At 39.0% G+C, this 25414-nt stretch overlaps 5 protein-coding genes across 9 annotated transcripts in view; 2 read left to right on the top strand and 3 right to left on the bottom strand.

The window, feature by feature from the left end:
• fgf12a (fibroblast growth factor 12a) overlaps nt 1–4406 on the bottom strand; it is a 34415-nt gene extending 30009 nt beyond the window's left edge. Inside the window, exon 1 of one of the 2 annotated variants that reach the window (XM_055151724.1) lies at nt 4232–4406. In XM_055151724.1, coding sequence (XP_055007699.1) covers nt 4232–4250 — 19 coding nt within the window. In that variant the 5' untranslated portion in view covers nt 4251–4406. Of the gene's footprint in view, nt 1–81; nt 173–4231 lie in introns of those variants that run through there. The other variant, XM_020922635.2, reaches the window with a different exon arrangement.
• Nucleotides 4407–6902: 2496 nt separating this feature from the next.
• On the top strand, nt 6903–10283 carry parla (presenilin associated, rhomboid-like a). 3 transcript variants are annotated; one of them, XR_008631873.1, is made up of 11 exons: nt 6903–7028; nt 7306–7483; nt 7594–7692; nt 7761–7893; nt 7968–8063; nt 8142–8291; nt 8373–8443; nt 8510–8611; nt 8831–8890; nt 8967–9064; nt 9566–9607. XR_008631873.1 is itself a non-coding variant. In XM_055151507.1 (11 exons), the coding sequence occupies exons 1-10, from the start codon at nt 6946–6948 to the stop codon at nt 9702–9704; spliced, it is 1149 nt and encodes a 382-aa protein (XP_055007482.1). In that variant the 5' UTR covers nt 6903–6945; the 3' UTR covers nt 9705–9707; nt 10148–10283. The 3 variants fall into 3 exon arrangements, 2 of the variants coding, with proteins under 2 accessions (XP_055007482.1, XP_020779003.1); XM_055151507.1 differs by lacking the exon at nt 8831–8890 and adding an exon at nt 10148–10283 and having other exon boundaries at nt 9566–9707; XM_020923344.2 differs by lacking the exon at nt 8831–8890 and having other exon boundaries at nt 9566–9781.
• On the bottom strand, nt 9865–11973 carry extl2 (exostosin-like glycosyltransferase 2). Its single transcript, XM_020922517.2, has 5 exons — nt 11815–11973; nt 10941–11392; nt 10801–10871; nt 10611–10726; nt 9865–10519 (listed from the first exon to the last, which is right to left on the bottom strand). The coding sequence occupies exons 1-5, from the start codon at nt 11817–11819 to the stop codon at nt 10120–10122; spliced, it is 1044 nt and encodes a 347-aa protein (XP_020778176.1). The 5' UTR covers nt 11820–11973; the 3' UTR covers nt 9865–10119.
• A 19-nt stretch (nt 11974–11992) lies between these two features.
• On the top strand, nt 11993–14441 carry zgc:110366 (uncharacterized protein LOC550476 homolog). 2 transcript variants are annotated; one of them, XM_020922528.2, is made up of 7 exons: nt 11993–12177; nt 12643–12891; nt 12971–13072; nt 13492–13583; nt 13860–14042; nt 14118–14177; nt 14259–14441. In XM_020922528.2, exons 1-7 carry the CDS (start codon nt 12099–12101, stop codon nt 14352–14354), a joined length of 861 nt encoding a protein of 286 aa, XP_020778187.1. In that variant the 5' UTR covers nt 11993–12098; the 3' UTR covers nt 14355–14441. The 2 variants fall into 2 exon arrangements, with proteins under 2 accessions (XP_020778187.1, XP_055007483.1); XM_055151508.1 differs by having other exon boundaries at nt 12028–12292; nt 12699–12891.
• Nucleotides 14442–14820: 379 nt separating this feature from the next.
• On the bottom strand, nt 14821–25405 carry rc3h1b (ring finger and CCCH-type domains 1b). The gene is made up of 20 exons (XM_020921749.2): nt 25255–25405; nt 23666–24071; nt 23424–23544; nt 22817–23056; nt 22548–22723; nt 22236–22436; nt 22016–22148; nt 21813–21931; nt 21527–21639; nt 21199–21444; nt 20418–20626; nt 19931–20340; nt 19694–19852; nt 19461–19616; nt 19155–19353; nt 18805–18892; nt 18622–18694; nt 18333–18530; nt 18117–18214; nt 14821–18027 (listed from the first exon to the last, which is right to left on the bottom strand). The coding sequence occupies exons 2-20, from the start codon at nt 23894–23896 to the stop codon at nt 17871–17873; spliced, it is 3327 nt and encodes a 1108-aa protein (XP_020777408.1). The 5' UTR covers nt 23897–24071; nt 25255–25405; the 3' UTR covers nt 14821–17870.
• Between the last annotated feature and the right edge of the window lie 9 nt (nt 25406–25414).

Below are 25414 nucleotides of genomic sequence, written 5' to 3'. Positions count from 1 at the left end.
TTTTGGCAAAGGAATCTCTCTATTATCATTTATACCGAGCATACAACATCACAGTGGCCACAGTGCAGGCTGATGTCTCACCGTCGGTAATAGTGGTCGACTTCGATCGTTGTCCACAGAAACACTGCAGCATATGCGCTCCTTTCTGAAGGAATGGCCTCAGAATCCTCATTGATTTGGGTTGATGAGAGCCTTTCCTCAATCCAAACAGTCGGACACGGCGCTATCACAAAAACACGGTGGTAGCAGCGGGGTCAGGCACAGCATAGCGTGTAGCATAGCCCCTCAAAACGCCGGAAGGGCACAGTCTGCGGGACAAATGACGCTAAAACGGGGCATCTTGAGTGTTTCCCCCGCTTCGCTCTCGTTCTCAACACAGTCCTATTTCTCTCATCGGTCATCCGCGCACACTCCTCTTCTTCCGCCACAGTAACGGCAACGCAAGGACGTTACAATGTGCTCTTAATTGTACACCCCCTACGTCTCTCCGCGTCTTTAGTAGCAGCGAACGTAATAGCAGGAAAAAGAAGCCGAGAGAGGAGGAGTGTGATTGTGTCGGAGGGAGGGAGAGTGCATGCACGCCAAAGTTAAACTGCAGGGGTAAGTGGCAGGCCGACCACGAGTCACTGGTGAGGTGAGGTAATGCGGAGCTGACAGTTCAGGTGACGAGACTGCGCGCACAAATGTGAGTGGTATGTGTTCATAGTGCTAGAGCAATACATACACAAGACGAGAGCAAACATCATAATGGCAGCACTGGGTTGATATAGGTCAAGGGTGGTAGGAAAGTTTATGGTTCAACCCATTATTATGCAATTATAAAAGATTTACAGGGTCCTTGAGAAGTTAGTTTACAGAAAAGTTATATAAACATCCATGCACAATAGAAAGCTATAAGGATGGCATAGGCTGCTGAAAAGAATCTTTGATAAAACTTAAAAAGGGGCAAAACTGTATGACCATGGCTTAAAGTGTAGATTCATCCATTGACTGAATTCAACAGCTGTCTGAGATGTTTAGTGTCTCTCTCCATGCACCACACTTGTTTGTCCATATTATGCCCTTTTGCCGGATCACCACTTTTCTTTCCTGCACCACTTTTGGCACACACTGACCACTGCAAACTTGGAACAGGCCACAACAGCAGCAGATTGGAAGGTGCTGGTGCTGGAAGCTGTGACTTATAGACTTATAAAACTTATAGTGCAACCTGGCCAATATTTTCTAGATAATTGTTTTAAGTGTTAAGTTTTAAAGTATGCTATTTACTGTTGTGTGTGGTTGGGTAAAAAGACTGACAAAATCATAGCAATATTTAACTGCGGGAGATTACAGTTATTTGTCATTTTAGAAGGATGTGAGAAACAATTCTGATGGGATGGAAGGAGGAGTGTCCCATCACATTTGTGAAGATTTCTATTAGATATAAAATGTGTCGTTTATGATGAGAAATGAAAAGTTGATAATAAAGCCAAACAACAAAAGGCAAAGTGCAACTCCCGCAGGCAACTCTAGGGGGAGGCATAACCCAAAGAGTTGAAATGTGCATGGAGCAATCAGGTACTTAAAAGAAAAATACTAAGGGCACTAAGGGCATGTAAGTCAGTGGGTTTCCTGGTAATCCAGAATCGCTCTGTATTTTTATGTAGTGTGTATTCTGGATCCTGAGCAAATAAGTGGGTGTTCAACAATAATCAATTTCTTTGAGTTGCCAGCAGTTCAAAAATCAAATTATCCCCTTAAAATTGATCAAATCAATACAAAAAAAAAATAAATAAATAAATCTAAACACAATTTTAAAAAGTCAGTGAACAGTATGCTAATAAATCCAACATGCATAAAACACTTTAAACACCTGCAATCAAACTACTACAGTAAGGCCTCTGTTCGCATTCAATTCAAACCCACAATATGGCGGTTATTAACAATTACTTGTCTGCAAAATCGTCTGCAACTATTTAGGCAATATGTCTTCTGACATATGACAAGATATCAAGTCTTAGAAGGCTTAGAAGGGCCTTATGTTTAAAAGACAGGCCTAAACCTATCTATGTCAAACATAGAAATTTGTCACAAAAAAATAAGAACTCTATTATTATTACTTTGACAATAACATACAAAGCATAATAAGCATAAATATATTATTTTCAAAATGTTACAGCTTCAGTATTGTGGTAAATCTACTTGTTGAGCCTTTAATCATGCCTGGTCAAAAATACACATGATATGCTCATATGCTCATATGAGAACTTAGGCCGGCAACTATTTTGTATACTGTGGTCCAAAGCAAGAAAAATGATCTGACAAAGGCTCTTTTTTTAGCCACAAAGATATTTAAAAATAAAAAAAGCTTTTGGACATCAGCCAACTGAGTGTGCTATGCATTTTTTTTTTCATTTTTATTATGGTGTTCTTCACATTTGTGCCTCTACAAGAACTTTGCATTTTCTGTTTCATTTGACATAGACTAAGGCAAACACTAAATCACATTCTCTGCTAAACAAAAACCCTCTGCTTAGTATCAGCTCCACTTGAATACACCCATCTGCACTCACTTCTGTCTGTGATGACACAGTGCAAAGATCCCAGACAAGTCTTCTCCCATTACACCTCGTAATGTATGTCAACAGAGAGGTCAAAGTGCTCACCTTGAGTTTCGCATACCCCTCCGAGTACAGAGCCGGCCTGGTAGTGAGGGAAGGTATGTATATAGCTGAGATTTTTTATTACTTATTTTTCTATTTTATTTTGACTTGTACATATACATTTATATAATTATACCTTATCTGGCATCCGTCTCTTGCCATCTTTTTGCAATGTATTTAGATTTTTTTTTATTACCATTTATATTTTTTACTCTTTGTTAATATATTATATTGTGATGTGTGAGCTACTGTGTCCAAATAATTTCCCTTATGTATCAATAAAGTTAGTCTGCATCTAAGTCTAAATTGAGTCAGGTAATAACCGTTCATTTTAAATGTGACATTACTGTAATTACAATCTTGGTTTTGACTTGACTCTTATCAGGCTATCTACTCTAATATTAAATTACTGATTTTGGTGCTGAATGTATTGAGCACAGTTTTGAGTTGTTTACATAGTCTACACTCTGAGTGCCTTGAAAGTGGAGAATTGCAATATAAAAATGTGACCACTTACCAATTATTATCATTCACTAGCATATACCAAAGTCAGAATGACAGGGATGGGCAGCTCTCTCATTTACACGCCTATATGGCAATAAACTTGGAAAAAGTGTCTTGCCAAGAACACAATAACACTATGGACAGAAGATAAAATCAACCTGATATGTCAGACCTACCAGTGTAAGTTTAAGCAAAATATTAACAAAATAACTGAACACAATAACATAAGCTTAACAGGGTCAAACGTGAACTGGACTGAGAGTCCTAGCATTTTTTAAAACTAACATTTAAGGAAACAAAACGCAAGCCCTTTTGCAGGTGTTTGCACCTAACAGGACAAAGGCAAACAAGGCACCATGTCCCTTAAAAATGTCAGTGCAGGTAAAGTTATTTTTATGCACGTTGCTCACTTTAGAGTGGTTGGGTCATGCATCACTGCGTGCATTCACATCTGCATTTCTAGCTTGAACATAGTCCATTACAGGCTCAGTTGAACAGCTTTGTCAACAACACTCCTGCTGATCGTTCAGGCCACGCCGCCACCGCTGCTACCGCTGCACGGGGGAAAAGCTGCACCGAAAAAAGTGGAGAGGCAGCAGTTTTAGTCCAAATCAGCTGACGGAGCCCATAGAGTAGCTAAAATGAAAGATCGGGCCGACAGCACTTAATGACGCAACACTGGGGCGCACAGATTACTATAATGGCACACTTATCAAGTTATGTTCGCGTAGATGTTTTAGTTGCACTCAACTCGACTTTATGGACGTTAATAGCGATTCATTAACTCCGAGGCGGGGGAAGGAGCTCCAAAGCCGGGATACTGCAGTATAGCCTACAGTATGTGGACATCTGTGGTTGGTTAACAGTAGCGTCTGCAATCTGTAATTTAAACGTATCTTTACACTGTGCATGTAAGCTACTAACGCACGAGTTTTGTTTCGCTGTGGGCTACAGTCCATTCATAAATAATGCAAAGTTTTAACACATTTTTGCTCTGACACAAATATTACGCCCAAATAACGACATTTATCTAAACAAAAAATACCATAGGTTAATCAGAAGCATTGTGAAAGTTACCTTACCGGCGTTTTTATCACCCATGTCCCTTTGCGCAGCAAAAGTTTTTCTTTATTCCCGCTTTCTGTCCCGCCGGGGAACAGGCAGAAGTATCACAGAAAACAAGTTTGTATTTCCCAGTCAACGACTCAAACTGGGCCTACGTAGGCTGGATGCGTTGAGCGTGGAGGTAGCTTGTTGTGCATGCGCCGCTGTGTGGGGTAGGTTTTCTGACGAAGGTGGACAAGTGGGTTCAGGTAAAGCGGGATGTGGGGGAGGACGGGTGGGGCAGATGCAGCCTGAGCAGCAGACGTTACACTGTTTTATTTCATCACAAGCTGTTCTTACATTGTTGTCCTGTAGCAAAGAAACATAATACTTGCTAGGCTTTTTATGCTGAGGCAGTAGATTTTTGTGCATTACATTTAGCTACAGTGATTTAGGCTGTTTGTCAGGCTAACTATATTTAACACACACCCGTAACTGTGTTACCTTCTCTTGAAACTGAATAACAATAGTATAATAATAAAAATTTTTAAAATGTCAAATGTCAACATCGGGGCATATTGTAAGCCTAATAAGTGCCCTGTACAGGAGACTGAGCCTATGCTGTAGCCTATAATAATCTTACACAGCATTAAATTGAAACTGATCTTATAAAAACAATAAGAAATACATAAAGTGTGTTTTTTTCCCTATACAGTACTGTTGTACTGTATACTGTATACACAGTACTGTACAGGCTGTTGGCACACCTGCTAACCACATACACTGCTCTTCTGTTTGCCAAAAGGGTGATATTTTTACTGGCAGACATGAATAATTTATGAATGACTCCTGGATCAAGAATGTTCTGAATCTGAGAACTTCATTGCTTACTCTGTCAATCACATCCATCAGTCGAAATCATTGCTGAACAAATGTTGCATGCAGACCTCCAAGTGCACACAGTGAGAGATGTGGGGTATGTACCGTCCACTGTGAAGACAGGAAGTTACATCCAAACGGCATCTGCCCTGAAAACAGTGAAGCAGTGACGCTGGTATTATGTCTCTGCCCCATTGATCAGTGTCTTAAAAAGCTCTCTGTCAGCAGCCCAGTGGGGAGCTATGATATCAGCTTCAGTTTCCTTTTGTGGTATAAAAAGACTGCTTCTGGTAAATGAGCGTTCTATAAAAATAGAAATGTTAATGTATTAGGTATTTATTTATGCTATAATAAACCATGCATCAGTGTCATATCATTGACCCATAAACATTGCAAATTAATGTCAGGAGATGACTCTTGAAGTTATAGGGAAATTCAAAGTTTACACTTTTTCCACAGTAGCCTATTTCACTTGTTTCAGATGCACATGCACATATTGGCATTGGTCTCTAAATAGGGGTATTCAAGCAATTAGAAGTGTATATGTGAGAGTGAGAACATAATTTCAATTTTTCATATCTTCATATGAAAATTTGACAATAAACCTTTAGAGTTGAATTGAATATTTAATACATTCTAAATTGCTTGAATGTGCTGTAACGCGCTGTGGCCCTTCAAGCCATAATTTTTGTACTAAGCATTTTCATTTTGACATAGCCAAACGCTTACAAAAATAAATAGATGAACCATACACAGTCAGAATAAATCAGAGCATATAATGATGATTTCTATTACATGGTAAGGCCTTGGTTGCCGACACTGGCAAATCCTGACCGGCATCTGCTCGCATTGAATCGATGAAGAGGAACTGAAAGCGGACACCTCTACTGAGCAAAGGACCCCACATTCTTCTTAACAATATGGTCATTGAGCATGATAATATAGATTTATTTGTTCATTATTTGCAGTAGGAGTTATGTTCTCCATGTCGACAACTAATTCTTGTTCCCCTGAAGCTCTGGCCTGTAGCAGCCCTCCCTTTCCCTTGTTTCTGTGTCCTCCTCTGCCCCAGACCTGGGCCCATAGGATATCATCTAACCTGGCCGTGTGTCCTTGGGTCTATACAGTGACAAAGGCATATTGCTGTCCTTTCTCTATTGCACCACCTCCTCTTTATTTTGGAGTTTATGTGTGTCTATGATTAATTACTTTCTCTCACACTTCTATTCACACTCACTGGCATTGAGTTTGAGACTGTGGGTCTTTACAAAGAGGAGGACCCTGTATAGACACTGCAGTGCAGCCCTCTTGCTGTGAATCTTACTATTTTTGTAACCTCCTTGGCACAAGCCTGCAAGACCTGTGAGGCACTTGTCCAGATGCCAATATTTACACCCAACATCATCAATATTTAGCTGTAGGTCTCTGAATGTGCAGGCTATAAAAGTTGCTGCTTCAATGTAGGCCTACAAAAGCCTTATTGGACTACTAATTGTATTGGCCCATAATAAACATGTATAAGCCTACAAGTATGACTTTAAAACTACTACACTGTAGGCTATTGTTAATACAAACAATGACAAATTATAAGATTTGCTTGCACAATAATACCAAATTTCAATAATTTATTGCTTTCAAACTATAAGAAGATGATTTAGGCAATGACCATTTCCCTCATTATTCTATCATTACTACATACCTATTCTACTGATTCATTTTCATACATTTGTGTTGCACTTCTAACTGCTTTGGATTCTATTTGATGTAATGTTAAATGTTGCTGTTTTTTGTACCAATTCATGTGACCAAAAGGCGAGCTGGAGGCTGGAAACTGTATTCCGAATCTGGCAACACACTTGCCTCAAAAACAAACATGGCGTGGAGAGGAATTATAGTAAGAAAACTGACCAAAACTGAGTTTGTTAGGTCGGGAAACACAACGTGGTCTCGCTATAGGTGAGAAATATATGCGATTAATCGTTACTTACAGTAATGAACAAAGTAGCCTCTGATCATGTGTGTTATACCATCGCTAGCTCCAATGTTGTTAGCTAACTGTCATAGTGAACTGTAGCCTGTCAGACAAGCCAATTAGTATAATATTTTTTCCAAATCAGTTTTTACAGATATTGTGTTTCAAATCAAAAGAGGCGATTTTTTGTTTCTCTCTCTAGAAACGTTTGTAATGTTATTATTTTTAACAGACTTTTTGTTTGTTTGTTTGTTTTTACAGACTTAACCCTTACCATCAGCAAGTGAGATGCTTCCGTCGAGAAGCAAAAAGGTCAGAAACAAAGAAACCTATTAATGAACAGGAAATAAAAGACTCACTAAGTGCAAACAAGACAGCGATACCTCCTCCCAAAATCCCTCGTCCATCACTGCTCAAACCTCTTCTTTTCACGTTAGGGGTAGGTGACCTCAACAATATTCTCAGTGCTGAAAACCAGTAAAGCCCCTCTTCTGTTAATGTGAGAAGAGAGTGCATAAGGCCTGAAGATGGTGTCTAATTTCATGTCAGTTTACAGGATGCTCCTTTGCTGCTGCAGCCATTCTACAATATGAAAACCTGAGGTCCAAGGTCAAGGCAGTACAAGAAGAGTCAGATGAACTCTCAAAGGTATAACATTGTATAACATTACATCATTACAGTTATATTCATGGTGTTTTTTAAATGCATTATTGCAGGGCTCACATGACATAACATACTGGCATAACTGGTGGAATCAGTTGACAGCTTTTCAGAAGCAAGTTATTCTACTGATGTCGATGGTGGATGACTTCTGGAGTAGCTTAACAGAGGGCCAAAGGACTGTTACTGGTAATTTTAGTCATACTTTTTAAATTATATTCACGTATTTTATAAGAAGTAACTATAATCTATATATCTTTCAGGCATTATTGCACTAAATGTTGTTGTTCTGTGCTGCTGGAGGCTTCCTTCTATGCAGAGAAACATGATCAAGTACTTTACCTCAAACCCAGTTTCTAGTGAGTAAACACCTTTGAATCCATAGCAGTGCATGTGTACACCATTACTGGAGTTGTTTTATGTATCTTTCTCAACAGAACCACAGTGCCTTCCAATGGTCTTGTCCACATTTAGCCATTACTCCATTATCCACATGATGGCTAACATGTATGTGCTGTGGACCTTTTCTTCAGGACTGGTGTCTCTCCTTGGGAAGGAGCAGTTCATAGCCTTTTACCTTTCTGCAGGTGAGTCAGCCTCACATGAGTACCTTCACTGTCCACTGTGCATTTATAAAACGTAATACACTGGATTTTGTACACTTTCAGGTGTTGTCTCAAGTATGGTTAGCTACATGTGCAAAACTGCCACCAGGCGTTTCCATCCATCACTAGGCGCAGTAAGGGAGTTATTAATTCTTTTTCTATTTTTTTATATATTCATGTACTTGTTTTCCTGTCCATAGTCTGGTGCTGTTATGGCTGTGTTGGCAGCAGTCTGTACAATGGTGCCAGAAGCCAAACTAGGCATCATATTCCTTCCCATGGTCACAGTCAGTGCAGGACATGTAAGTGAAACCTTAATATAATTATATTCTAACCATACATGTTTTTAAAATCATGTATTTTCACTGTTATTGATGTAGACTTGCCCCTGTGTGTACCACGTATTTACTTTTAATCATGGCATGAAAAAACAGTATAAGCAATCTAACAATCATATTGTGCTTAACTACTGAAAAAGCAATAGATTTCAAATTCTGATTTTGCTGTGTCTTTTGTTGAAGCCATCAGATTTAAATCTGTGCATGAACAAAAGAGTCCAGTATGTGTGTGCAAATGTCTAGGTAAAGTACTGTATGTCTGAATGTTTGATAGTTTGTTAATTTAGTTGTATTCACTTTTTATTTGGATGTTTCACAGGTGCTGAAAGCACTTGTTGCTTTTGATACAGCGGGACTGTTTCTGGGCTGGCGGTTCTTTGACCATGCTGCTCACCTCGGAGGTGCCCTTTTTGGAGTGTGAGTTTCACTTAAGTGTCCCCATTTGTAACAGGCTATGTAACAATTTAATAAGTGCTGTTTTATTTTTCATTTCATTTTGGTGACACTTGCAGACCAATGTCACATTATAGAAAGGTTATACATAAAACACAAAATCTTCCAAGAAATAGTTTTCTCCCCTTTCCCACTATGTCTATAGATAATGTTTCTGTCATTACGTCTGTTAAATGTTTAGTTTATTAGTTTAGCTTAGTTGTTTAGTTATTTATCAGGAACCAGGTTATATCAAAATTGCTAATTTCACCAGTTCCTGGACAATGCTGATGTTGCATGGCACAATCACTAAGTAAACTAGTCCCATTCAATATCAGTCACCACATCCAAACACTATTTACATATACACAATTCATGTTGCTGCATTCATACAAAACAGTTTAATGTGTACAAGTGCAGCACTTCTCCTTAGGAAAGTGAAGGTTTTGTACATTTTAAACTTAATGCAGTTTTTTTCCAATCTAGGTGGTATATAGCAGATGGCCACAGGCTTATTTGGAGGAGAAGGGAGCCCTTTGTGAAGCTCTGGCACAGCTTACGTACTGAAGCCGCTGATGAGGCTAGGCCTGCATCTCGGCCTGGGAAAGACAGGGGTGAACGTTAAAAGGTGTGCCCACACTTGGATGGATGTACAGACACTAGTTTGTTAATGTTAAATGTTAATAAATGCTATACCAGCACCACCTGCTGTTGGGTTTAATTATTCTCCGGTTATTTTTTTTTCTCTTTTTCTTACAATAGTTTAATAATAACAATACTCTTCATTTGATGCATCATTTATACATAATACTTTATTAAGTCAATAATACATTAAAACAAATATTATAAACATGAACAGTCTGTGGTGTTGCTCATTACTGCTGAGGGATGCTAAATGATAAAGACTATACTATAAGACTGAACATTAAAAGGTGCAAAATGGGCTGGCTACCAATAAAACCTCTAATAGATTGGAAAAATAGGATCATAATTTGTTTGGTGGTTTTAAGTAGAAACAACTCAAATTTCTGATTTTATATTCAGGCTTTACTTTTGTGGTTTGCATAGCTGGGAAAACCAAACTGGGAAATCATCAAGTTGGAAAAGCAGAGTGGCATGACACCATAAATTTGTGCTAGCCTGTTCAGACAGTAAGACCTCTGAAGTAGGTGTTCTGGACGGTGCCACATTCCCTGATACCCGCTGTTGGCATCCTTTTCAAGATTTCTCATGTCAACTGGTTTGACAAAGAGTCCAGATGGCCTGTTGTAAGTAGTTTCACTTATCTTTTTCAAATACAGAGACACAACAAAATTCATTACAATGTCATCACAGTTTTGAGTTTCATCTACCAGTGCAAGCACTGCCTTATCCTGTTGTTGAAAGAGCTGTAGATATCGACGGTGAAAGAAAGCTGCACCAATTAACACCATGGAGTACCTGCATTAGCAATTTTAAATGGTTGTAAAATACAAATATAACCTAATAAATAATGTTGTGGCAATTATGTTGACATAGAAACAGTGCTTACTGGTCACCTCCTGAGATTTCTGGGTTCTGTAACTCAAAACTTCCATAACTGTAAATTCCTTTGTCTGTGAGGACATGCTTACGGGGGACAAACCCAACAATCTGGTCTGGAAATTGCTGTAAAACAATTAAAATATGAATTGAAATATATTGTATGTAAAACATTATATTATTGTATAGGTGGATCATACCCTCCAGACAGAGAAACCAAAACTGACATCTGGAACACTGACTAAGGTGTCATCATCCAGCATCAATACAGCTGACATAAAAAGAAGAAATTAAAAGAAGAAACCGATAAAATGGGTCAATATTTAAAATAAACACTAACCATCAGTGTCAATGTCTTTAAATGGTTGTAGTCTGTTACGCATCAGATTAGTGTTTTGTTGTTTGAAAACTACAGGAATAGGGTGAGGTCCTAAAGAGTCCCATAACTTCTGTGGTGTAGGCTCTCCAATGTTGTTCCACACTATAATAATTTTCTGCAGATGAGGCATGGCTTGATAATGGTTCAGGAGTTTGAGCAGAACGTCTGTGCGGTTGTAGGTTTGCATAATGATTGTAAACTTGGACTCTTCCTCCGCCTTGTTGTAATGGCCGAGACTTCGTATGGGCTTTCTGTCACTGTGTTGTCGACGTACAAATCTTGCAGAGTCTGCTCCTTGGTGTTCCTCTGCAGACGGCACAAGAGCCATCAAGACTGCTCCAATCATCAGCAGAACCAATAGAAAAAGCAACACCAGGTAACCTCTCCTGGGAATAATCCAGCATCTAGGGAGTCTACATCACAAATAACATAAATCATTCATGCAAATTGTCTTGTAGTGACTTTGTCAACAAAAACTAACAAACTCAGGACTAAACATAACTCAAAATAATCACTTTGGGCACCATGGGTATGTGGATAGTAAACTATGACAAAATCAAATAGACTAATAGCTCCAACAATTGTGCTACTTTTATGTAGCCGAGCACTTGTAAGGGCTGTACATGAGTGCATAACAGTACACGCCAAAGGAGAAATTCAACTTGTCAACTGGCCAAAGCTTTTTTTCGGTCGATTTAACAGTACACTAAAAGCGTAGTATTAATACATTTGACATAAACACTTAATTTTACAATTACTTAACCAACCAGCTGAAAGACACTTTCGGATTTGTAGAGATTTCAGCAACATAGAACTAGGCTAAACCATCACTCACCTCATGACTGGTTGGAGATGGCTATTTGTTAACTTTAAACAGAACTAATGAAACTTCAACTATTTGACCTACTGTTTGGAGAAAAAAGTTGTTATATATAGTATGATAAAGCGTCTCCGACCAATCCATGAGGTTTTTACTTTGTCATAGCACGGGCTATTGTGTGCGAAACAACAAAGTTTGGACCGCTTCGGCTACCATACAATTCTTCGCGATGTTATGAAACATTCAACTTCGGAGTACCTACATAACAGCTACTTTTTGGTTTTTATTCACGAAAAGACATGTTGGCTTCACCAGCATCCAGCATCTTTTCCACAATTCAACTTTCTAATTGTCTGCAAATGCCAATATTTGGACTGGGTACGTAGCCCATGTTTATGCCATTTTCATTAATACATTCAGAAAAGACGTGGTGCCAGTGGCCGTGTATTTCACTCAAGAAGACAACAAGTACTCAATGTCTATTGCAGTAGAGGTAGGCCTGTTTTATGAAATCTCATTATTTTGAAATCATTTTCGGAGTTAGACCATATTTTGACTTAGCTTGGTGTATTTTTTATTTATTTATTTTTTTCAGTTTAAACTTTATTTCAGACGCAAATATAATTTGATCCATACTTAGAAAAGGAAACAAAAGGATACAAAATATACACAACAGACACATTATCCAATAAAGTTCTGTAATGAGTATATGGAGTCTCTCTGCCCTGGGCTTTCTCAGAGCAGAGGTGTAAATGAGCCCATGACACTTTGTATGCATGAATGAGCGGATTGAGCTTTTGTGTTTGTCCCCAAGAAAGTTGATCACTAACCTCTGTTCAACAGGCACATCTCATCATGGAGGGTACTCCCATGATGCTGTTGTGTATGCTCTCACACAGTGTGGTGTGCGTCACATTGACACAGCAGAGCGCTATGGCTGTGAGGAACAACTGGGCAAAGCTATCAGAGACAGTATGGTGCCACGGGGGGATCTGTGGATCACTAATAAGTTATGGCCAGGTAACTATGGATACCAGACAACAAAAGAAGCCTGCCTCAGATCATGCAAAAGGATGGGTCTGGAGTATTTTGGTATGAAACGCTATTTGAAAAAAAATCTTTATTAGCCTTAGAATTTTGGTGTGGTCTGACTATCATATTTCTCTTTAAGATTTATATCTGATGCACTGGCCAGGGGCATTTGAAAGTTGTCACTCTAACAGAGAGACAAGAGCAGAGACGTGGCGGGCATTACAAGAACTTTATGAAGAAGGTATAATGCATGTAACAATTTTGCATTGGCATTCTCTATAACAGGGGTCTCCAACCTGTAGCTCAGGAGCTACCAGTAGCTCTCCACCCCCTTCCAAGTAGCTCGCTGAGGGATTTCTGAATTACATGTATTATGCTGAGTAAGTCTAATTCGAATAATTAAATGCCTATTCCCATTGTACATGTATCATTTTGATGCCTAACTTTGTGCACTAATAAGTGGATAATGATTATGTTTTATAGGCATCTAACTGTGCCTCATCTAAGGCTCGCCGTAGCCCTAAATTACTTATGACCACTAAAACTAGTAGTTCTCTGTCATTTTCGTTTTGTAAAAGTAGCTCACTGGAGGAAAAAGGTTGGAGACCCCTGCTCTATAACATAAAATGTGTGAGTGTCAAAATGTGTCTTGCCATTTAGGGATTTGCAAATCTATTGGAGTGAGCAACTTCTTGGTCCATCATTTGAAACAACTAAAAGAGGACTCTGGTGTGGTGCCACATGTCAACCAGGTTATATTAAGTTAATTTCTTAAATGGAGTATCATATTACCTTGGTGGCTCAAAGTACTCCATGCAAATGAATAAACAACTATAGCCCTGGGGTAGACTGAAACAAGGCTGCTTATCACTACTACTACCATGATTACGTGACCAGTGATTACCAATCATTCACACACATTAATACTAAGGGTAATATGTTTACTCTTTGTCTCTTTAAGACATGTTTTGTTGTCAACTTGCCTTGACTTTTTTTTTTTTAATCTTCCATGTGGACATATCATTCAGGTTGAGTATCATCCATACCAGCAGCCCACCACAGTCCTGGAGTACTGTAACCAGGAGGGGATTGTGTTTGAGGGATACTGCCCTCTTGCCAAGGGTCAGCTCCTCAATGACCCCAGGGTGCTTCAAATGGCAGAAAAACACAGTCGCACTCCTGCCCAGATCTGTATTCGATGGAGCTTACAGGTGGTTGTCTTTACATATACTGCCCCAATTTTTGGGTGGTGGGTGGGCATGTTCTTATGCTTTTCTTTTTTGTAGAAAGGAGTTGTTACAATACCAAAATCAACCAAAACAGAGAGAATACGAGAAAACTGTCAGGTGAGTTGCTCTGGACATTGTCATTCAAATTAACATTATTTTGCTTATTACTGGTGAGTAAATTTTTTGTTTCTGTTTTAGGTGTTTGACTTTCACCTGGATAAAACCGACATGGACACATTGGCTAAAATGCATGACGGAAGACATGTGTCATGGGATCCTTCAAATATACTGTGACAAAATGCTTGTGAACATTTATGTGACCAGCATTCAATTTTGCCATAAAATCCCTCTCCTAAAAAAAATAAATGGATACCAACCAGGCCATTGTGCAGCTTTATTTTTAAATTTTTCAGAGAAAGATGGTTACTCACAGTACACCTGTAGTCGTTGTTGTAAATGAGAATTCTCAATCGACCTGGATGAATAAAGGCTAAATTTAAAAAAAATTCTAATCCTAATTCAACACCATGTCATGTGCTGAGAGAAGGGGTTCTGTTAAAGACACTGATGGTCATTATCAAAATGGCTCAAGAATTTAGGCAATTTTTTTATGTGATGTTTCTGCACAAGTATTTAATATTGGTAAAATTTAAAAACATTGGCAAAAATAATAATTTAAAAAGTAAACTAATTAATATAATAATCAGAAGTCTGGTATAAATAATTAAAGCTCTAGAACACAAAAACTTACACACATCAATCAGAATTAGCAATATCATTTAATATTTTCTCCCTCAGCTTAAAATCACTGTTGCACATAAGTTACATTTTGTTATTTCAATTTCACAGGTTCATTTTTTTCCTTTCTTCAAACTTCCAGTTTGACCTCCCTCTCTTATCAAACAAAAGAAAAAACAGCAGATTGTATTATACAAAAATGCAGACCAATTTTCACACAGTGAATTCTCTTACAAAGTCATAAAATGGCGTAATAATGGCTACATCCACATTGGAGGAAGATAATTCTAGACATTCCTTAATGGAGTATAATATACATATAAAAACTTTCTTCTTGCTGAAATCAAACTTGTACCTTAATTTAAGAGATATTTTACAAGGGAGCACTCATATAAAAATCCATCTGTGAACATCCCCAGAAAGTCAGGGATTTAAGTGTGAGCTTCAAACAGCAGTAACAGAGTTCAGAGGTCAAATGGGGATAGAGGCCATAGAAACTAGATCTAGGCAGCAATTTCACTGAAAACTGAATGCTATGAATAATGTTTTTATGTTGTTTTGTAAACCACAATTTAATATGCAAGTTTTAAGCTAAACGTTGTTCAGTAAAAGTGCAGGACCTACAATCACCAATGCTTAGAAATAGTCATTCTAGAAATTGGGGACCTGTTCATAGTTTCCTCCACCCACTTCAAAAAGGAAGTAGTTCAAACTAATTTAGGATTACTCTTATTGTCCTGTCAGATTATAGCACAGGCCCGTGAGTCAAAGGCCAGTAAAATCAATCAACTACTGCTGAAAACTACATCCCATCTATGACATCGCCTTATAAAATTTTGATACATTTCTGTAGAACAATATACCAATTATTAAATTATTGTCACTTCATGCTCCTAGAGCATGGAGGGACAAGGTGGGAGAATGTAAGGCCAACCTTTCAAAGGAATCCTGAATGTTTTAGGAGTTGAGTAGGAAAACATTCCCCCAACACCATTCTTAGACCTGAACACTATCAGCCAGTACAGCACACTCTGAGGAAAAACAACTTAAATCCGGTTACATTTTCTACAATACAATCTAACACACAAGAAACTTTCCAAAGGAACAACATTTTGTCTTCTTCGGAAGCATAGTCTATAAAGAACATGTTTGTTTGAACACAAAAGATTAAGTGAACAGACATCAATGCGCACAGAAGTCCTTCGTCTGGGAAAGGATAAAGTCTGTGTTGGCAACAAGTGGACAGAAAACAAAAAAAAACAAACTTTTTGCTGATTCTAAGTAGATCATTTAATATAAATGCTGAGCGAGTAGAATAACAGGTGGCACATTAATAGTGCTTTAGTATATTAATGTATGTATACATACTCATATGTATAAGTGAGCTGTGTACCTAAACAATAAAACATAGTGAGGAGCAGCCAGTGGCTATAACGCAGTTGGAAAAATGAAAAACCCAACATCACTATTGCAGCGCAGAAACATTGTTAAAGATGCACATTGAAACTCAAAAGGAAACAAACGCATTTGCATCTTGATACGACTGGATAAATTACACTCGTCAGTTTGTCAGTACCCCTCATAAAGACAAGTTTACAGTAAACCGGACTAAGTGGGAGCATCTCCTCTATCCTTCAACCGTTTAAGCACAAGGACTCACTCGCTCTCAGCAGAGCTGGAAATAAGCTTGTCATGCTAATTGTTTACAAAAGGCAGCAAACTCTATTGAGCTTTGCAGTAAACAACTGACATGAAGAAAATTAAATTAAAATGGCAATAGTAGTGATGATGATAGGAGGTTTTAAAATTTAAATTCAGTGTAAGTAAACCGTTGTCTTAAAACAGGGAAGGTGTGTATAATCATGCAACCAGGAAACACATAGTTCTCCTGTACAAAATATTTTTTTACATGATTTTAAATATGCTGCTCTCTTTCCTATAATATACTTGAGCTTTTTTCGCGACACGATCTTTTCAAAGACGCACATTTGTCAAGTCATTCTATTTTAAGAGCAAGGTCCGTGCTATGAGAGGTGTGACCCCCAAAATTGTAACAACAAAGCATGAAAATAAAACAAAGCACAATTGAACAAAAAGTCAAAAGGGAAGGCAACTTCATAGAAGTTAGGAGAACAAATGACAAGATAATCCCAATGGGGAGGTTTTTATGAGTGGCCAGATGAGAGGTTCTGAGGAGGGAAACCACTTTGTCCTTTCTTACACCCTGGGCATCACAGCTAAACCACATCCAAGAGAAGCACATAGTAAGATTTCCAAGTATTCCCTTATAGAAAACATGTGAGAAGCTCATTATCAAAAACTTGTTGCAATCTTTAAAACAGAATGCTTTGATCAAATATAATAAACTTGCTTTCAAGTATGAAACAGACATAAAATGTGTTTATAAAATGCATTAATAAAACCATGCTTCTCATGGCAGGTGAAACCATGCATGTGGCAGAAGTTGCAGCCACATTTTTTTAACATCACTTCAATTTAATACTGAAGGCCTCATTTTGAATATTCGCCTTCTCAGACCATCATAATCTGGACAACCACTTTTTTCTTTTTTTTTTTTTTTTTTTACAACTTTGGGGGTAAGCTCCATGCACTCAACCTCACTTTCCATCCTACAATACCATGAAAGAGGTCCTAATTTAACAAGAAGCAAATTGGGCTGAGCATACATTATCTTCTTGTAAACTGAGCTCAAAAAGGCCAACATTAACTATAAATACAAAGGTGAATGTTTGCCCTTTTAAATAAATTGATACAACTACTTTCAGCATCACCACTATTTCTTTTCCTGATATATTTTCCGTGAGCCTTGTTAAAGTATAATCCCAGTAAAAAAACAAAACAAAAACACAGACACGAGAAATGTTATCATATGCTCTGGTTTCCAGGCAAGGAAAATCATTAAAAAGCTCATTCACAGAACAAAAAGAAAGAAAATTTATATCACGGCAGATACTGCTCATCTTCTAAATAGAATGGTTTGTGTGCCTGTGCATGCTTTTCAACTGAGCATCTCTTCTGTAGGTGTGTGCAGTGTCAGTGTGTATCTCATGACTAAGAGCATGAATGGACCACACCATTTTTCTGAATCTCTGAACCAGCAGCACCTGGATCTGAGCACAGGCTCAATGCAGACGTCTTATTGGTCAGTGACAGCATGGACCCGCCCACTGCACTTTCTTGCAGACTGCTGGAGCCGTTAGACACCTCACTATTCAAAAAGAAAGGCAATGTGTCACTGAAAAAGCCTAACTCACAATATAGTAATATAAATAGTGTTCTCCCTCATCATTACTATACCTTAAGGCCAGTGACATTTCCTCTAACTGAGCCTTTGGCTCTGGTTGTCCATTCTCTGTAGGCTTCATTTTAAACTGCTCATGGGCTACTTGGTTTTCCTAGTTAAAACATACATGTTGCAAATAATCCAAAACCAAAGCAATGAATAAAATACTACTTGTTGAGCAAACCTTCATTAGGAAAACAGATATCACTGTTTTACCCAGAATGCCTTACCATGGCCATCTCTCTTGTTCTCTTGCCAATCTCTCGTTCCACCTGATGGAGCTCCAGGCTGAGCTGTTCGCTGGAAACTGTTGTGGCATTTGTGCCCCCTGGAGGCCACTTTGGCTGTTGCTGCACTGTTTGGCTCTGGCTGGCCTGGCCTGCAAGGGCACTGGCTTCCCTTTGCAGCATTAAGGAGTTACTCGCAGCCTGTAGTGGAAACAGAAGCAACAATAAATTTTAGTAATAATATTTATAAAAGACAACAGATAATCTGAAATCAAAATTAAAATATACATACTTCGATGTTGTGCATCTGTGTCTGCTGGGTAATCTGTTGGTTGACCTGCTGCAGTTCAAACTTTAACTGTTCTCTACAGAAAGGAAACATTGATAAAGTTGGTTTATTGTACAGTCACAGCTGTTATTTAGTATGCGGTTTGAAAGTTCAGAAGTTAAGGAGTAAATGAGCATCAGCCCTCACCGCTCAAAGTGTCCCTGAGAGGAAGAAGATGGCTGATGGGGGGGGTATGATGCTCCACTCCATCCATGGCTTCCATATGATGAATACTCTACAAAAAGAAACAATTGTGTTTCACAATTATGATAACTTGGATCACATCCAGACTGAAGTTGTAGGTGAATTGAAATAGGAGCACATGACTTTCACATACAGTCCCTGCAGCACTGCCACATTATTGCAGGGTAGAACTGGAGAATTAATGGAACTTGTATTGATTCTTGGTGCAATTCATATTTTGGATGTTTTACGTTTTAACTAGAAATTGTGGAGTTGATGGACAAAAGAATGTAGTTGAAAAAGGCGTTTTCTACCTGACTTCTGAGAGCTAGCGGCAATAGCCTGTATAGGGCCAGCAGTTTGGTAGCCAGTCTTTGAGGTGCGGGAAATGGCACCAAATCGGGACACAGTGGGCTGAGGACCAAAAGGGATAATGGGATCATCATCTTTGACTTCTGTTCCCCGTCGAGGAGTCTCCAGTGATGGCTCTCTCAGACTTTTTGCTTCTACATTCTAAAAAAAGAAAAAAACAAAAAAAAAAAAAACAGCACAAGTAGCCATTACATTAAAATATACATGTTAAATCATTCAAAAATTCAAATTTTTTTTAAATTATTTACCATCATATCCATGCTCCCTGGAACCATAACGTCTTTGGGTTTGGCATCTTTTGTACCAATGTAGGAACCAATTGTATCACATGACCAAGGAGAATATTGACTGGCATAATCTGGCTCCCTACATTTCACAATTGTTTTTGAGCTCTCATCACCATACTGTGGGAAAGGGGGGACAATAATATTTAATGTTGAGTTTTGAAATTTTAAAACTAGAACTATTAGTATGAACCAACCTCATGTGGGTAATCACTGGGAAATGGATGAGAAAGAGTAGGGGATGGAGCAAATGGTGGTGGGGAAATGACCTTTCGTTCCTCTAGCTGGGACAACAGCTCCTGTCGGCGACGATGCAAGTAGTCCAGACTATGCTGTGAGCCTGTGTAAGATGGGCCCTGGAGTCCACAAACAGTTTATTTGTAGTTTTAAACATTTACAGAGGGCTATAACGAGAATAGAATTTAAATACTTACTCTAACATATGGCCTCATGGGTGGGGGCTGAGTGCCTGGTGGATAGTAGCCATCAGGTGGGTATCTATCGCGAGGATTTGGCTCTTGATGATATAGTGAGTTGGCCTGTCCTGACTGCGGGGGAACATCAAGTGGAGCGGGGCTCATTCTGACTAGACTTTCCCTCTGTGGTGGATACGGCTGTGGTGGAGGTGGGGGGCCATTGTAGTTGCCATGACGACCTCTCTCATAGTGCTGTGGATGAGGATAGGAGAAGGGAGGAACAGAGTGGGATGCTTGGTACGGCCTCTCAGGTGGCCCGTAGCCAGGATAGGGGTCCTGGTATGGTGGGCCACCTGCCTCACTGGGGGGTTGCGCATTACGTACATAGTCTCGGGTGACGTACTGTGGTGGCTGTTGATAATGGTATCCTGACAATGGAGAATATTAGAGTCATTATAAAACACACACACTTCTTAAATGGCACTTGAATTTGTTGGTTCCTTACCTGGAGGATATTGGGAGGGCTCATACTGAGAGGCAGATGGTGGTGGCCTAATACAGTACATATCGGTTAACTGGGGCTGTGGGTAAACTGGAGAACCTCTGGCAACTACAGGCATCGGTTTGACCCCAGGGTGATGGTCTGTGGGCAGCCGGGGATGAGCCATGCTATGAGGTGGTAGTGGCATGCCAGGTTTGGGAATAGTGTCCAGACTACACAAATAAAGAAATGTTAGAATTATGTAATTCTGTGGTAAGGTGTTTTCAAGCACATCACAAATGGAGTAAAACAATAGATATTTAGTATAACTGATTTTAAACCATGAGTCATTATATTTAATGAGATAATGATAATGCATTAGTCTTATCCAGACACTTAAAGTCACAATTCCATGTATTATTCATTCTATCACCAACACGTGCTCACACATCACATTCCTATTTGGGAATGTGGCTGAAATGCCTTGCCTATGGACACAACAACAGATTTTACCACCTGGTATTCCCAGCAGACTCCTATCCAAGTACTAACCAGGGCTAACTGTGCTTAGCTTCTCATATCTGACTAGATCAGACTTTGACAAGCTTTGGCCAGAAAGTGTCAAATACCAAATACCTAAATATTGATTGTTAGATACTTAACAATACTAAAAATTTGAATCTGAAGTAGAGTATTGCTCCTGTGCCAACTACTAATATGCTCTACTACATCAATGTTGGTGGTCAGATTAAAAGGGGAAAAAAAAAAACTGTCCTGAATGACCTACAAAGTTTGGTTAACTTACCCATCAGGTGGTGATCCGGGTGCACTGGGACTGCCTCCATCCATTTTTACAGGTTTGCGGAGCAGTTCATAAGAAACTGAATCAGTGCCACGGGCAATGAGCTGGGGAAGGGAAGGTGCCCCACTGCCGTTGGTGAGGGGCGAAGGCTTCCGAGTCACGGCTACATCCAGGGGAAGGCCGTCTTCTGGCATGAGCCCACCACTTCCAGGAAGGCGAGCTGCCAGTCGTTTATTCATTTTCCGATATCTGGATAAAATGAATGTGGGAGATTCTGTGTTATTATTTATATACATTAAATAAAAGGATGTGCCCACGGTTCATTACTTACTTCTCTAGTTCCTCCTGAGAATGAGCAAAGGTGCAACTTGCACCACGAGGACATCCTCCCTTTTGTTTCATGTCGCGGCACATGTATGTTTTATACTTACTGTGTTGAGGAGGCTAAAAAAGAATTTAAGAATGAATTATAGTTCACTATAGATATTTGACCCATGTCGTCATAAACAAGAGTCATCCTGACCCATCGTCCATGACTATTGTGAGAACATCATACTCTCCATAAACAATGGTTCAATTGTGTTTTTAAAAACTTCTGTGTATGGATTTGTGCAAACCTGTTGAGGGTCTGCTCCTTTCTTGCTGTGATTCTGAATGAAATCCACCAGACCATGAACAACTGTCTTTACTGCAACCAATCCCTTCTCTAGTTGTTCCCAGGTGGGAGGTGGAGCATCTGTAAAAATAAAAAAGACAAATTTAAAAACATTAAATACATTTTTTTATTTTCAAATTTCTAAGACCATTTAATTGTGCTTACCAGGGCTGGGATCAATATTAGCCAGTAGTTCCAAGTGGGGTCGAAGCCTGTTTAAATTAGCTGGGTCACCAGTCCTCTGCAGTGCTATTGTCAGCTCTTGAACACTCTGAGCAAATGATGCAGGAGTTTGCAGCTACAAGGAAAATGCATGATTTAGGATGGAAATCAGACTTAAATAGGAAAATATAAACTACTTAGAGGTCCCTTCTGGCATACACACCTTATCTATAATAGACTGCATGTGTGACTTATGAGACTGATCTCCATACAACAAAGAAGACCACTGGTCTGGTGCAATGCGTAGGCCACCCTCCATAGCAATCTGAACAATCTGAGAGTCATGTTCCCTCCTCAAAGCCTCATACGTACGAAACTCCTCCTTTAGTTGCATTAGAGACGAATCTTCATCACGCTTTGTCACCTGTAAAACCACATAGAAAACAGTTTTTTTTGTTTGTTTGTTTTGTCTTTAATGGAAAATGTAATGCATTATGATAAACTTAACATTTCTCTGCAATGGATTTTTACTTACCTTGAAGCAGGATGCCCTGTAGAGGAGCTGCACCACATGGCCTATGCTAGTTTTTGATGCCTGTGGAAAGCGGGGTTCTAACCTCTGGACTACAAAAAGAACTAATACTTTTCTGGATAGTGCAGAGCCATCTTCTAAAGCTAGAAGAACCAGTTTTAGAGCCTCTTCCTGCATCGCTAGAAGGCAAACAAACACAAACATAATTTGTAAAATATCAACAACATTTTTAACAATATAACAGTGAAAATTAATAAGGAAAAAATGTGTACCTGGACCAAGAAACTGGCATCCTCGTGCACGGACAGCAGCCCACAGGTTGGAGGAGAGCTGCTGAGGATTTTGGTGCTGTAAAATCAGTTCTGTGACTGTTCTCTCACCCAAACTGCGGGCAGCTCTCATAGCCCTCACACGGCCCTCCTCCTCAACCAGCTGACAGTGGACCAGCGTTACCAGTTTTCTTTGCATGGGTCGACTGAGAATGCTTTGTGCAGTGCTGCTCAGACCTACACCTGTGAAAAACAAAGTTTATTTTGGCAAACTATAAAACACATGCATTAAACTTTTAGCCATATTATAGTCATTTCTCCTTTTCATGTACCTACTTGAAGTTACATTTAGCATGATTCATGCACATTTGAGTAATGTATGTAATGTAATTTTATATCAATATTGAAATTTCAAAATGTCCAAATTAAAACATAATGATCCGTGAGTGTCATACATTATAAGTATAGAGCAGAAATAAGCATGATGTCTTCTTTACACCATAATAACATAAAACTACACTAAACTAACTAAACTAAACTAAACTTTCTTAATTTGTTCATTTTCTGAAAACAGTTGCCAACATCTGATCAAATGTATGTGTGTAAATACCTCTAGTATTGCTGAGAGGTTTGAGGTATAGAGCAAGCTCCTCCACACACTGTCTAGCTTCCTCATAATGTTGTGAATCTTCTGGACTTGTGATCAACGCAACAGGCTGAGCTTTAGGAACCTGCAGAAAAAAAACATTTCAAATGTCACTTTCCGTTATAAACCTAAGAGAACTGAGCATGTTACAACTTTTGTAATGCAAAAACAATAATAAATCACAGCAACATAGAAGGATGTCCTACCTGGCCTCCGACCAGCTGCAACAAGGCTGTGTTAACAGGTAACTGCTCGATGTCCGTGCTGATGGCCGTCTGGTCAAAGGGACAGGCCTTTCGGTGCAACTTGTTCAGGCACATCTTGCAGACAGTGTGTCCACAGCCCAAGCTTATAGGCCGTCGAACAGTCTCCTCAAATGTCTGTGTGCAGATTGGGCACAACAGGAACTCTGTCCATTGAGGTGCTTGCACTGGCATGGTTATATGATGATGGGACAAGTGTGTGTAAATGTATCTTAACACAGAAAATATATAATAATATAATAATTATATATGGAAGATTCCACTGGAATCAAAATTTCTTCTTTCGAACTCAATTGTTCTTAAATGTCCTCACACATTGTGGATGTTGGATTACATTGCATGATGAATACTGTAACAAGAAAAACACAAAATGGGAGTACAACATTAATAAGCTTATTAAAAACACTTCACTTTGATATTCATCACCGGCCTAAGCATGGGATATTTCATAATTAGTAATAGAATGTACGTTACGCAGGGTAATTTTACATGTTAATAATAGAATTCAAAACATGAGCTGCCAAGATATTTCCTTTCCAAAGCCTCAACGTTGCTGGTCAGAGTGAACTGCTAATTCGTTTTCCGTAAATGCATTTGTTGATGCATTTACGGACTAATGAATCAACTTGTTTTATCCACTACAACGCAACATTGACACTCTGCCTTTTTGTAATAAATGTTAATAACGGTACCCAGTAAGATCAAAACAACCACTGTGGCCTACTTTAAAGAGTCAGATACTACGACTATGGACAAAGGGTCTTCAGCAGGCTAACAGCCAAGTCCTTTTGCGCTTTAAGTACTTGCAATTTGACATTACTTTGGAGTTAAATAGTGTTTTCATCGTGCAGAAACACATACCATTGTCATAGCTTATCTATGAACATGTACGATGCCACAAAGGGTATTTTGAAGATTTACACAAATGCCTCTTTTGCAAACGCTAGCTGGTTGGAAACGTTAGCATGCTAAGCTATGGGTGGCTAAGTTGATATGTTGGCTATCAAGTATTCGTCGCCTATGTGTTATGTTATTTGCTTTAAAATGTCAACAAAGGACTTCCTACAGCATTACACTGTATCCAAGTGCATAAGAACATAAAGCAGGGAGGTTATCATGATACCTGCTGTTTAAATAATGGCTTTGGGCTTTGGCAATGGGACGAACACAGTGACATCGAAGATCTAACGTTAGCCATTTGCAATATTGAGATTATGTAACACCGATCACCCCAGTTATCAACTCCAGAACATATCTTCAGTCTGTTATGTTGTCACGTATGTGATCACCTGAAGGTTTTATTTTCAGCTAAATATGCAGCATAGATAAAACACAACATATACGACACGGTACATATAACGCTAGCGGACATGGCTCCTCCCAACACTAACCAATAGTTAGCATTTTAGCTTAGCTTGCTTCTATGAGTAGCAACAATCCATTGCTTTGCGTCATTAATCTGGGTATTCAAAAATATGTACATGGATTTAAGTTGTATTCTCGGCACAGAAATGAGCATCACCAGTACTTACTCATTCCAAACGATATGGAAGATTTTCATCCGTTTTAGGGAGAAGATTGCGATATTTTCTTGCCATGTCGACTGAGCAGCTTTGCGGCTGCCGAGGTTTGGGAGGGTGTCAACAGCTACAGCACAGCACCACTAGCCCAAGAGCCGGTTACAGCTAGCTC

This window comes from Boleophthalmus pectinirostris, unplaced genomic scaffold (assembly GCF_026225935.1).
Source record: "Boleophthalmus pectinirostris isolate CB_2022bp ecotype Guang Dong unplaced genomic scaffold, ASM2622593v1 HiC_scaffold_16, whole genome shotgun sequence".
NCBI classification, from domain to species: Eukaryota; Metazoa; Chordata; class Actinopteri; order Gobiiformes; family Gobiidae; genus Boleophthalmus; species Boleophthalmus pectinirostris.
This window is presented reverse-complemented; position numbering and strand designations above follow the sequence as displayed.

What these genes read in the sequence shown, in the direction of transcription:
- parla (XM_055151507.1), top strand. Translation starts at nt 6,946, where the DNA reads ATGGCGTGGAGAGGAATTATAGTAAGAAAACTGACCAAAACTGAGTTT. An exon ending in ACAACGTGGTCTCGCTATAG is followed by an intron (nt 7,029 to 7,305) that starts GTGAGAAATATA and finishes TTGTTTTTACAG; the next exon opens with ACTTAACCCTTACCATCAGC. An exon ending in TCCATCCATCACTAGGCGCA is followed by an intron (nt 8,444 to 8,509) that starts GTAAGGGAGTTA and finishes TCCTGTCCATAG; the next exon opens with TCTGGTGCTGTTATGGCTGT.
- extl2 (XM_020922517.2), bottom strand. An exon ending in TAAAGACATTGACACTGATG is followed by an intron (nt 10,872 to 10,940) that starts GTTAGTGTTTAT and finishes TTTTTATGTCAG; the next exon opens with CTGTATTGATGCTGGATGAT. An exon ending in GAAATCTCAGGAGGTGACCA is followed by an intron (nt 10,520 to 10,610) that starts GTAAGCACTGTT and finishes TTGCTAATGCAG; the next exon opens with GTACTCCATGGTGTTAATTG.
- zgc:110366 (XM_020922528.2), top strand. Translation starts at nt 12,099, where the DNA reads ATGTTGGCTTCACCAGCATCCAGCATCTTTTCCACAATTCAACTTTCT. An exon ending in ACAAGAACTTTATGAAGAAG is followed by an intron (nt 13,073 to 13,491) that starts GTATAATGCATG and finishes CTTGCCATTTAG; the next exon opens with GGATTTGCAAATCTATTGGA. An exon ending in TGGTGCCACATGTCAACCAG is followed by an intron (nt 13,584 to 13,859) that starts GTTATATTAAGT and finishes CATATCATTCAG; the next exon opens with GTTGAGTATCATCCATACCA.
- rc3h1b (XM_020921749.2), bottom strand. Translation starts at nt 23,896, where the DNA reads ATGCCAGTGCAAGCACCTCAATGGACAGAGTTCCTGTTGTGCCCAATC. An exon ending in TCTCAGGAGGAACTAGAGAA is followed by an intron (nt 21,445 to 21,526) that starts GTAAGTAATGAA and finishes CATTTTATCCAG; the next exon opens with ATATCGGAAAATGAATAAAC. An exon ending in GAAATGTCACTGGCCTTAAG is followed by an intron (nt 18,028 to 18,116) that starts GTATAGTAATGA and finishes CTTTTTGAATAG; the next exon opens with TGAGGTGTCTAACGGCTCCA.